At 35.7% G+C, this 12,395-nt stretch overlaps 1 protein-coding gene across 1 annotated transcript; it reads left to right on the top strand.

Moving 5' to 3' along the window:
* Positions 1–10,611: 10,611 nt before the first annotated feature.
* Positions 10,612–11,325, top strand: LOC117170893 (activity-regulated cytoskeleton-associated protein-like). The gene has a single exon (XM_033357938.1). The coding sequence runs from the start codon at positions 10,612–10,614 to the stop codon at positions 11,323–11,325; it is 714 nt and encodes a 237-aa protein (XP_033213829.1).
* The last annotated feature ends 1,070 nt before the right edge of the window (positions 11,326–12,395 follow it).

The following is a 12,395-nucleotide window of genomic DNA, read 5'->3' as shown; positions in this document are numbered from 1 at the left end:
TTATTTTGAGGTGATTTAACTTGTTCACTTGTTTCAGAATATTAATTTTCGGCGGCTTAATTTATAGACCAAAGCTTCTTAGTGTTTTGGTAAAGTTAAAATCAGTAACTACTTGAATTTATCTAAATTTAATCAAGAGCAGCCTGAAGTAGCCTGAACAAACTACCATAAAAAAGAACAAAGCCAATTTTTTACGATTTGCACGAAAATAGGAGGAAAAACAAAATCTAACATAGAAAATAATAGAAAATCTTTTGGGAATCAAAAAGCATTTGTATTTTTTAATGCTTTTTCTCGCTTTAATTCATATTTTCAAATTTTCTAATATATAATTGAAATTATTTTTCATGTTTTATATTACAGAAGATGACTGGGAAATAGTATTTGTTTTAAATAAAATTTATAGAAAATCATGCAGTTTCATAGAAGAATTAAAGTTCCTAAAATCTTTGGGCTTTGGCAACGTTGGGCACTGAAAATTTATATTTTTGTTTGGAAATTATAAGATTCTAACAGTAGATTAGTTTAACAATATACGTTATTTGGTTTTTAGCGAATTTTACATGAGGTTTGAAAGAGCTTATTAGAATTTTACGATTTCATCGTGTTTATTAGGTTTCAGGCTATTTTCAATAATTATGTTCATTTATCGGTAATTAATGGTATTTTATCATTTAGTTATGGTCATAAATAATTTATATAATGGTAGTAAGCTTTTGTGGCCATGGATAATTTTATTATTCATTAATTTATATCATAAATAAATAACTCATTATAATAAAGTACAGCAACGAGTTACCGACTGTGAACCCATTGTGTAGAAGGAAATTGATTTATTTTAAACTAAACATTTTATTTGTATTTTTTTTGAGTGAAAGGTATTGAGAATTTATCAATTGGAAGCTTGAAATAAATAAAAATCAAAACTAAGTAATAAAATAGTGATCATAGGAAGAATTTAATTTTCAAAATGGACAGTAGGAGCGTACTGAAATATAGTTCCTACGATTCATTATAGCACATTAAATACAAACAAAAGTGCATCTATAACCTTTTTAATAATAAACATAACATAAACATTATGAAATAAAAATCATAAGAACATATCAAAGAATTTTATTGTTATGAGAAAATACACAATGCATGTAATAAGAATGAAGGAAAGAAATACAAATTTTATAATGATAAAAACTTGACGTTTCATTACATTCAGTCCTTTTTTTCGTTCATTAATCTTTTTATTTGAATATGACTTTGGCCATTTTCCAGATTTTGTGGATTAATTTTCTTTTGGCAGTATATTTTTACGTGATTTTTTCGGTGTTCGAGAATTCAACGAGTAATTTGTCAGAACCATAAATATTTTTTGTTTCATCGCAATGTTTGTGAAATCATAAAACTTTCTGTGAAATAATTTTAGTTTAGGTAAGGGAAAGTTTTAAAATTTTATGAAATCTTTGCGACATTTTTAAAATACATATTTAAGAAATCATTGAAATCATTGTGAAATGCTTTTATTATAAGTTTACTTTTATCGAAGATGCTTAAACACACACACACACTCATAGTTTTTTAAATATGAGTTTGAATTTGCAGTTTAGCTAATAATAGATCAAAACTAGTTTCGTTCACTATAAAATTAATTTGATAATAGCCCTTATTTTCGAAAATATTTCCCTAGGTTTTTGTAGCATACATAATTTTTGTTCGAAAGTTATCAACAATCCAAATTTTAAATGACACGATTATAAACCCTTTTCATAATAGTCTGGGGAAAGTGAAATTTCTTAAAAATACAAATGGTTGAAACGGTCACAAATCTTTTAAAAAATAAATCAAATCATGTAAATTGGCCACACAAAAGGGGCTACATATTCCGGAAATTTAAAGAGTTCATCAGATCATGAATGTATTGTCATTCCACGCTTTAATTTAAGATCTAATATGCAAATCTATAGGACATAACACACAAACTTTAAATTGAAAGACAATTAGTTTGATTTTTAATTCTATTGCCTCTATGATTCAATCCACAAAAACATTGAATCGAAAGGTATAGGCACACAATTATTTTATTTTTATTGTTTCGAATCTATTGATTAAAAATCAAGAGACTCATAAACAAAAACTTTTGATTTTTAGTTATCAAAACTGCAATCTTGAATAAAAGTATTAATCAGTAGAACAGAATGGATAGAAAAAAAATTTTAAATTGAAAACAATATATAGAAACTTATTAAATAAGGTTTCTGAATATTAAAATTAATTCAAAATCCATTGATAAATGCCTCTATTGTTCGAATTAGCAAAATATATTAGAAAAAATGTTCTCGTAATTTAAATATTTTATAGATGCTAATTTTTTTTAACATATTTTGTGATTATAACCATCTTCATAAATTTTTACAGCTTTTTCTTTGCTGATCTGTAGCAGTTAACGCATATATAAGGATGCCCTGATATCAAAAAAGAATTCTCGAACGAACTGAATAAAATTAGGAATATTTATTTATTTGAATTTTGTCCCATTAAGGTAATATTTCAATTTTTATTAACTATATTCTTGACATATTGATTTGAATGTTGCTCACGTTTGAAAAACTTACACTAAAAATATATAAATTTGATATTATTGAATATCAAGAGTCTAAATTATTATTAGTCATAGAATTGTTATACATTACTTTGGATAACCTTAGATGATTTTGGATTCAATGAAAACCTCTTCAACAAAATACAAACAGCATATTAATAAAGATTGAAGTATTTTCTACTTAGGATTTTTTGAGCTTAAGATCTTTTTTTTTACAAATTTTTCTAAACTTATGTAAAAACTATATATTGACAAACCGGGACACACAATATTTATCCAGTAGAAGATAAAAAATTATTTTACTTTTCTACTTTTCCACAAAATTTCCCTAAACTTCAATAGAATTCTTTTGATAATAGACCCCCGTTTTAATCACAAGCACTATTAACTTTTGAAACATGGCAATATAATATTATACATCAAAAATTAGTAAATTTTAAACTGGAGCAATTTATTTTTCGATGCTCAGGTTTCAAGAACCAAATAATTGAGAAAACTCCACAGATTTAAGAAATTCAAATAATTTAGGGAATTATAAGAACTTTAAAATAATGCAAGAAATTCGGGAAATATGGATCTATCAATCAATTCAATTCACATCTAACTGTACTGATTTAAATTTGAAACGGTTCTTTGAATTCTACTGTATTCTATTAAATTGCATAGAACTTTTTAAATTTGTTTCCGATACCTTTGAATCTTTCTAACTTCTTTAAAATACTTAAAATTCATTATTATCTCTTGAGTTCCCTGAATCCAGACAACTCCGGCAATTTCACGATTTTTATAATTCAGAATTCCAAGGGTGCCCTGAATTCAGATAACTCCGACAATTTCACAATTTTTATAATTTAGAATTCCAAGAACTTTAAAATAGTCAAACGACTTCAGCTTATTTAGACAAAACTTTTAAAATATCTTTTAATTGCTCTGATTTGTTTTAAACTCGTTTACAGTTCTTTGATTTTTTCAACTGGCTTGAAATCTTTTGAATTCTTAGAAATGTCTACATTCCCTGAAATACTTGTATTCTCTGGATAGCCTACATTCTCTAATTGTCTTGTATTCTTTTGAATTCCTTTGCATTTTTTACAGTATTGTCAAGTTTTTGTAATTTAGAGAACTCTCTGAAATCAGGGTATTAGATAATTTCACAGAATTTATAAGAATTCGAAACCAATTGAAAGCATTCTACGCAACTCCAAAAAATAAAAAAGAATACAGAGAATTAAAAGAATTTAGAATAATTAGAAGAAAATCGAATTACTTGAATTGCTCCTATGACCATTATAGCAATGTGAATTTCTGTCCCAAACAAAAAGCAGAATTTTTGCCTTTCATAAGAAATTTCATGCATAATGTCCATTTTTTACATTCTTATAGAGAATATAATTTTCTCTCGCGAAATATTGTTGGTATTAGGTTACCAATGATACAAAATAATTGAACTTTTTCCATTTCTAATATTCAATTAATATTGCAATATTTCAACCTGAGAATAATATTAACAATAAATATAATATAATAATAATACAAACGATAATTATATATGGGTGAATTTTTAATCATAATTATATAGTTGAAATCTTGAGGAAAAATTTTAGGAGTTTTAAGTGTCCAAATTATTGTCTATCATAGCATTTTTATACATTACTTTCTCGAGCATTGTTTCAATCTAATTTTTTTTATAATCATTTTATAATCGTCATATGGCCTTCTGAATGCTTCACTTGAGTTAAAAATGTTACACCATCGCTAAATGTATTTTATTACATTTATCTATTTTTAACTTTACTCATTTTTAAAAACAGTTTTAATTCATTATATATACTAGGGTGTTCCAAAATTGAAAAATTTTTTAATATCGTCCCAAATTTCTTCGATTAAAATAAAAAATAATTGCGTTGGAAAGAAATTATATCTAGAGGTTTTACAAACTCCGTGGAGTATAAAACGTATTTCCCATAGGAAAAAATACGTATCGGCTTCCTACTCTCTCAATTATCGCTTCCTACAAAGCCTTTCATAACCGAGTGTTCTAACAAACATCTGTAGTGAAAAAATCGATTTTACGAATTTTGGGCTCAAAAAGGGTTTTTTTGCGGTTTTTTCAAATTCAAATTGAGTTTTTTTTCGGATCGGAAATACGTGTTCAACATCAATGGAGCTTGTCAAACCTCTGAATAACATTGTTTTTTCTTAAGGAATTGATTTTGTTGTTAATTCAAACAAATTTGCTGACGTAATGCATGGAATTTAAAAACATGGTAAACCCTGATGTAGATAGTGAAACTCCTTATTATAAAATGAGATATTTAATACATCACCCTTCCTAATTATTGCAGCTTTTAAAGCCCTACACTTTAAAATTGTTTCTTTTAGGGGTACCGAGATTTGTGAAAAAATATAGTTCATAAGAGTGTGAATAAATAATGGGTCGCTGTACTACAAAATTGTACAATAGTTAAAAGTTTTATTTTGTGCTAGACATAAAGTAACCAATTTCAAAAGAAATGTATATATTTTCCTAATCAGGCGCAAGAAAAATAATTATGAACTTGAGAGCTTAAAAAGGTATATTTGAGTTTTCCCACTTTTTTGGTCTTTAAATTAAAATTGATAAAGTTTCGTTTTATGAAGTGAAAATTTACTTCTTTGATAAAAAGATAGAAAATTTAGTTAATCATTTGTTTTTTTAGATGAGAATTAATTTCATGATCGGAAAATTAAACTATTTTATTTTTAGTTTCGAATTGATAGCTTTTATTTGAGAATACAGCCATTTTGTAGAGAACTCGTCTGTTTTGGTTGAAGATTCCTTTATTTTGGCAAAAAACTGAAATAATTGGTTTAAAGTTAATCTATTTGGTTGCAAAGTCAACTCCGTTCTTAAAAATTAATTTTTGTATCACTGTGTGATACAAAGCGTGAGTTTCTTCAAACACATTATTACAAGGCCATAACTGAAAATTTAACTATTCCTTCCTTGTAAATTTATTAATTTTATTTGGTCAAAAATCCAACCAGAATCTTGTGTCAACACATTCACCTTACTTACACAGAACAAATGAAAGTTTTCTATCAAGTAACATAATATTTTGACAAAAGAATTTTAAAAACTTCAAATACAAAACAAAAAAAGAGCAAAAAAGAGACTTTAAGATCTTAAAATCTATTTTAATAAAATTAAAACTAAAATAATTCAGTACTATTTATATAAAAACGTTATAAATGAGTTAAAAATTATTACTATATAGCTTTCCAATTAAAAAGCACCAATAAATGAAAAAAAACTATTTTTTTCACTCCTACATAATTTAGAAGTGGGAATTCTCGGATAGCGTAACTTCCAGATCTTGTTATCAGCTATCTCTGAAAAAATTTTTAGCAAAAAAAAAACAAAGGACCTTCCGGATAACATCGCATTTGAATTTTTTTCATTTTTAATTAAAGAAAACCTTGATGCGCAAAGAAAGAGCATTGAAATCTAAGTAAAATGAAGGAAACAGAATTCAAAAATATTGAAAAATTAAGAAAACACGATTCATTTTTGAAATTGTTGTACGGCGATGTCAGATTTTGAGGTTATTTTCTGAATCGCGATAATTTCCGTGGCTTTCATCTTAGAGGGAAACAAAAAATACGGATTAGCTTACTTTTCGTACTTAACAACATATTTCAATTTGAAACCGATCAGTGAGAGGTTCTCTACCACGCTGCCTGATTTCAGTTGTAATCGGTCACATTATTATTTTCACTCTAAAATTGAAAATTGTTAAATGTTTTTTTTCAATGAAAAAGGTTGATCTTCTGACAGTTTTTGATCGACTAGCCGTAAAAATTCCAATTTATTATCAAGCTTTCGTCCCGCAACGCCGGACCTCATCAGGATACATGAATGCTACTGAACCATAACTGGAACCTAACAGATATTTTTGATAAGTGATAACTCTAGCAATAGAAAAGTCAAAAAGTTATGGTCAAAAGTATAAGTATGCTACCATTAATAGAAATTCGTAATGTTTCTGTGGTATCATTTTTAACGGTACTAAACGGAGGTAAAGTACATTAACTGTGTAATTAAAAATTTTTTTTCTGTCGTATTGAGGTAATTTCCTCTGCTTACAAATTTCGTAATATTACCTTCGGGCTACGTCATCCATAGGCAAATGCTTTTTGGTGTTCCGATAAAGATAAAAGTTAATAATTAGTTTAATTCTTATAATGTAGATTGGGAGAGATGACCGGAAGATAACCGAAAAATTACTAATAATTTTTTCGTAGCGCTGGGATCACATTCTTTCCTCTATTCCTCTTTTCGCCTATTTTCCCACATTTTTTTAAAGCTGAGATACATTTTTCAAAAATTTAACGAAATTTCCTTAGTAAATTTTAATCATGTATAAATTAATATTTCTATCTAGAAATTATAAATAGCATTAGAGAAACTAACATCTATGAAAAAAGGCTGAAGCCAATTTTTGACATTTTTGTAAACCTGTTTAATTTGATGAAATATAAAAATGTTATGATAGTATTTCTATTATTTTTTCTGAAAATTTACATCGCAAATGACAAATTGTAAGCAAATCTTCAAATTTTTCAAAATGTGTGTAGTTAACACAATCCAACAAACTGATTTTTCTGCATATTTTAAGAAAGTTCTTGAATGAGCACAATTTTTTAAATTTATAGTTTTACATTATTTTCCTCCAGAAACTTTCCTTGCTAAAAATTCGACATAATTTTTTGGCGCGTATCAATGTTTTTCTCTTAATGTTCAAAAATTTGAATTTCATAATCCATACATAGAACAAAATTTATCATGCGATCAAATTAAAATTTAACACTCCGTCCTGTGTCGGCAAATAAAAGTTTTACCTACGGTAAGAATGCACTATGCGAAGCTAGGATTTTTTCTCCCACTTTACTACTTATATCAGCCTAGATTGGTATTTCTTCTCGAAAAGATATTAATAGGAAGAAAACTTAGTAATAATTTCTATCTAGGTGTGCGATAACGGGGAATTATAATTTAAATAGCACAAAGAAAATACTTTTGATACAACAAATTACTTTATTTTCTCCCATAACTAAAATTTATATTCATTTTCAAAATTTTGTTGTATGTCACACGACAGAATGAGAACCTCAAGAGCCAACATTCTGTTCACACGATTTCACTTAAAATTTTACGAGAGAAAATTTTGAGTGAAGGTCTAACGTGACAAATTGAGGACTCTTGAGATTCAGACGACGAGTTTGCCTACCCCCTTGTAAACGCGCCTCCTCTCCTCTCTTTCCTCTCGCCTTCTCCACGCTTCTTTTCTTCCATTAGCGCACTGGAGAAACCGGGGAGCTCAACCGGCACTTCGAGTTGTATGGCGGAAAGGCACTTGATAAAAATTAAATTAAATTAAACATGAAAAGACAAAAAAAAATCTAGAAAGAAATCAAGCTGTCCAGCCTACAACTCGGGGTCGCCGGATAACAATTAGACCCGATGGGAGTTTGTGGCCGTCCTTCCTTTATTTTAACAACATCGATTTAAAGAAAAATACCAATATTTAAACTTTGGTCAAAAAGAGCAAAAGATGCCCCCCCCACCTCGTTAGTATTTTATTTAAGTTAGGAATAAGCTTAATAATCGATTCTAGATATTTTATTTTTGATGACTACAGAAGTTTAAAGTACATTGATTCTTTTTCATATCTGACTGTAACTTGTAAGAAATTAACGATTCCTTAAGTGGGGTAGAAGGGCCATTGGAGTTGTCATTTTGAGTGAAAATTTTATTAAATAAATAACTAAATAAATAATTAAAATCTAAAAACTCCAGCGGCCGTTCTATTCGTCGTAGCTCCATTATTATTCGTGAATAATGAAGCTACGATAAATTCTAAATTATGAACAAAATTTGAACATTTTAAGATTATTATTAATATTTTTAATTTACAATTAAAGATTTTTAAATTAGTGAATTTTCGGTGATGACGCGTGAGAACCGAGGCAGCGAGGCTGAGGCAGCGCTCCCCCACTGCTGGCTGCGACTTCGTTGTCTATCTCTCAACCAATCAACGGGCCATCATGCCGCTCCCACTGCTCTCGGCCACCCTCCCGTGCGGTCACCGAGAGTCGAGGAGTAGTAAGTAAGATCAGTTCGTGTTCGAATTTCTATGGAGTCAGAGCTACGCTATTCCTCCTCACCTTGCTAATAAACGAGTTTAAGATATCCACAGTTTTTCCATTGTTCCTTCTACCATCCTGAACAACCGACTTGTCACCAGCGGGTCGACCTTGTAGTGTTGTGTCTCATCGGCCCTGTCATCGAAATCGACGTGTGTTCGAGGAAGTTTCCTTTTCTTTTTGTGTTCTCTTTTCCGTCGCAGTGAATTATCTTTTTCGACTTCATTATCTTTCGTGCCAGTGTCATCAACTAAAGTGTCGTGAAGCAGCGTCGTTCAACCACTGAAACCGTGTGGAAGAACCGAGGTACGTCTTCCCGTCAGTCAACCTGACCCGGCGGAACGAATCAGCTGCCGGACTCAGTCGTCCCATTATTAGGAACTGCCCTAACTCACCGCCCTGTCCCTGGAAATTCAAAGTACCTCCAATAGCAGCCCCCCCCGCACCCGGAGGGTTCATGGATATTCGTTTTATAAACGGTGAAGAGCCCAGCGAGAGGCCCAGTCTTCTAGGCAGAATCCGCGTGCCAGTTTTAACTCGCCAGCACAGGCCCCTCCCTGCACACCGAGTGCAGCTATCGCCTTCGAAGAACCAGAGTCGGATACGTTGATCATGTCCGCTTTCAAATCGCCGGAGACCTACTCTCCCTCTTTGCTCGGATCTCCGCCCCCGAGACATTCTGGTGGGAACCACGGAAGAAATTTAAATACTGACTAGTAAGTTAGGGTGGGTGGTTTTATATCTAAAAAAAAAACCAAAAAAAAGTCATCGAGTAGCCCGTCACCGACTCACACCCTGTCCGGGTCCACATAGTGTTAAGGTCTCCACCGGCACCGTCCGTGAGCGGACTATCCGCTTAACGGAAACCTGTAAAGGGGAACATCAAGCGCGTGCACTTACCTCCCCCCCACTAGTCAAGCCAACCCTCCCCAAGGGGTGCAAGGCCTTGACCGCTGGCCCGCCGAACGTGAAAACACGCATCAGACCGCCGGTACGCGACCAGCCTTACGGAACTAGGGTCCGCCCTGTCAGCGCCCTGATTCGAGCACGTTCCGTGGAGTTCCTACTTTTTCCCTCACCTGCCCTTCAACTGCCTTGCCGTGCCTTCATCACTCCGCAGCTCTCCGTACCTGCCTCCACCTTACCTTCTCCTCTCACGCCTCTCCCCCCCATCAAGCACTGTATTTCTACCTCCACTCTACCCCCACTCAATTGGAGAACGGGGTAAAAAACAATTTGGCGGCCCGAACGTGGGGCTGAAAAACAATTTTTTTTTTCAAAAATTCCAAGGTTTTGCAAACGATCCCCCCCAGCTTCAATGATACGTTTGCCGACTTCTATGCGCCAAGGCCCCGGTAGACCAGCTACCAAAACAATATCCACAGGAAATTGTTCGGTTTCCGAGCTTGACCCCCAAAACTCGGTGGCGCCCGACCACAGCCCGTCCACAATGGACAACTCAAATATCGACACATCGGCCTCTCCGCAGCCCGTTGGTACTAAGAGGAGGTCATCGCTTCCTACCACGCAACGTGTTAGAAGCAAATTTACATCCGACCGCTGAACACACACATTGCCACGCAAGGGCCAAGTAGCCGCTCGGATACGGGAATCGCGCCAGTTAATCCACGGCCGATAATCCTAACGACACCGGCATCCAACAGCCAACTAGTCTGCCTCGGCAGTACCCCACCATAGCTCCACCACTGCCCACTAGTGGCCCTCAGTCAACAAGTACGGTGCCTCAACTACCTAACGCACCCCTTGCTGAATGGCGCTCTCTAATAAGCGCTTTTCGTACGCCGGATGTCCCTCTGCCCACCTTCGCGGGTATGGACCACGAAGATCCCGAGGCTTTCTTGAATCACTGTGAGGTGAACTTCACGGAAGCCTCCATCGAACCGTCACTCTGGTCAAGGATGGTGACGAAATCCTTGACCGAAAAGGCCTCGAAGTGGTACGAGGTGTACAAGACACTCTCGTTGCCCTGGGCCAAATTCCGCACGCTATTAACACAGCATTTCGCTGGTGTATCTGCGCTAAATAAATTGCACATTAAGCTCTACTCTACAAAACAGGAAGAGCGGGAAGCCACGGGTATTTTTCTACAAAAGAAATACCTGCTAGCTCTGAGACTGTTACCTCTGGCCCCAGAGGATCAGATTATTTCGCTGCTACTGGAAGCCCTCATACCCTCCATAAAGAAGGTGCTCAGAGCAGCCAACATAACCACGTTCGAGGAGCTGGTCGAACGCGCCGTTCAAGCCGAGGCAGATGAAACAGAGGGGAATCCCCAAAAGGCCGCTCGTGAACAACCGGCCAAGAACACCACCATGAGCGGCACATCTTTAACTGGTGCCGAGGCAAAATCGGCCCCGACTAGGCCCCCGCCGCAATGCCACTATTGCCCGGGGCGTCACCTACACAGGGATTGCCCGGTTATTAAGTCACGACAAGCAGCCGCGGTTCCGGGAAACTGGAGGGACCGGGCGGCTGAGGCGGATGACCCTGCTGCCCCGACAGCGCCAAGCACGTCCCAGTCTTAAACGCTGTCTCGGCCGATCTCAGCGGTTTACTCCGGATCAGGATTCTTCTGAGTTAACGGGAAATCATCGCTGAGATCGACACTCTAGCCTCGGAGAACTTCGTCAAGCAATCCGTCTTGACGCCCTCCGAGCTATCCGCTCGCACACCTTCCACCCACGCTCTCTTAGCTGCTGTGGGGGTCACGATACAACTGAATGGTATGGTCAACTTGTCGGTTACCATTCAGCAAGCGGATTATTCAGGCACGTCCTACGTGAGCCCAGAATTGAGGGCAGAACTAATCCTGGGCCGACCCTGGCTAAAACAGCACATGGTAATACATGACCATGTGGCTGACTGTATCTTCGTGGGGACTACCGGACGACAGAGGGTATACCTCAGCACCCTCCCCCACGACCACGAAATTGCCTCCCCCACGGGAGAGATCGAGGTACCAAACAGTTTCCCCCCTGAGCCCCAGACGGAGTTCCGTAAGCTCTGAAAGCTGCACGCTCCTTCATTCCACGGAAGTGGACTCTTAAAGCAGACCCTGGCCAGCGTGCAGCACCACATCCAGTTGAAGGACGGCCATCCATTCCGCGAAGCCCCCAGGAGGTACTCCGACGAGAAACGTCAGTACATTGATGTCCAGGTCCGCGAAATGCTTCGCGACAACATCATTGAGCCCACCACGTCGCCCTTCAGCTCAGCCATTATAATCGCCGGTAAGAAGGACGGCGATTACCGTTTCTGTGTAGACTGCCGTCGTTAAAACGGCATGACGTTAGACGCTCCCCAGTGCCTACTGAGGATCCATGAGACATTAAAGGACCTCGGTACGGCCAAAATTTTCTCCACGCTGGACCTAAAGAGCAGGTACTGGCAGGTACCAATGTTGCTAGGCTCGCGCCAGTACACAGCCTTCACAACCCCAGGAGTAGGACAGTTTCAGTTCCGGGTGATGCCTTTCAACCTCAAAAATGCACCCGGCACTTTCCAGAACTTAATGCGCCAGGTCCTGGCCGAGCAGTGGGGGATATACGCAATAGCCTACCTCGACGATATCGTCGTTTATTCAAAAAATTGGACG

This window comes from Belonocnema kinseyi, chromosome 4, assembly GCF_010883055.1.
Source record: "Belonocnema kinseyi isolate 2016_QV_RU_SX_M_011 chromosome 4, B_treatae_v1, whole genome shotgun sequence".
Taxonomy (NCBI): domain Eukaryota; kingdom Metazoa; phylum Arthropoda; class Insecta; order Hymenoptera; family Cynipidae; genus Belonocnema; species Belonocnema kinseyi.
The sequence above is the reverse complement of the archived record's forward strand: the minus strand, read 5'-3'. Positions and strand labels throughout refer to the sequence as shown.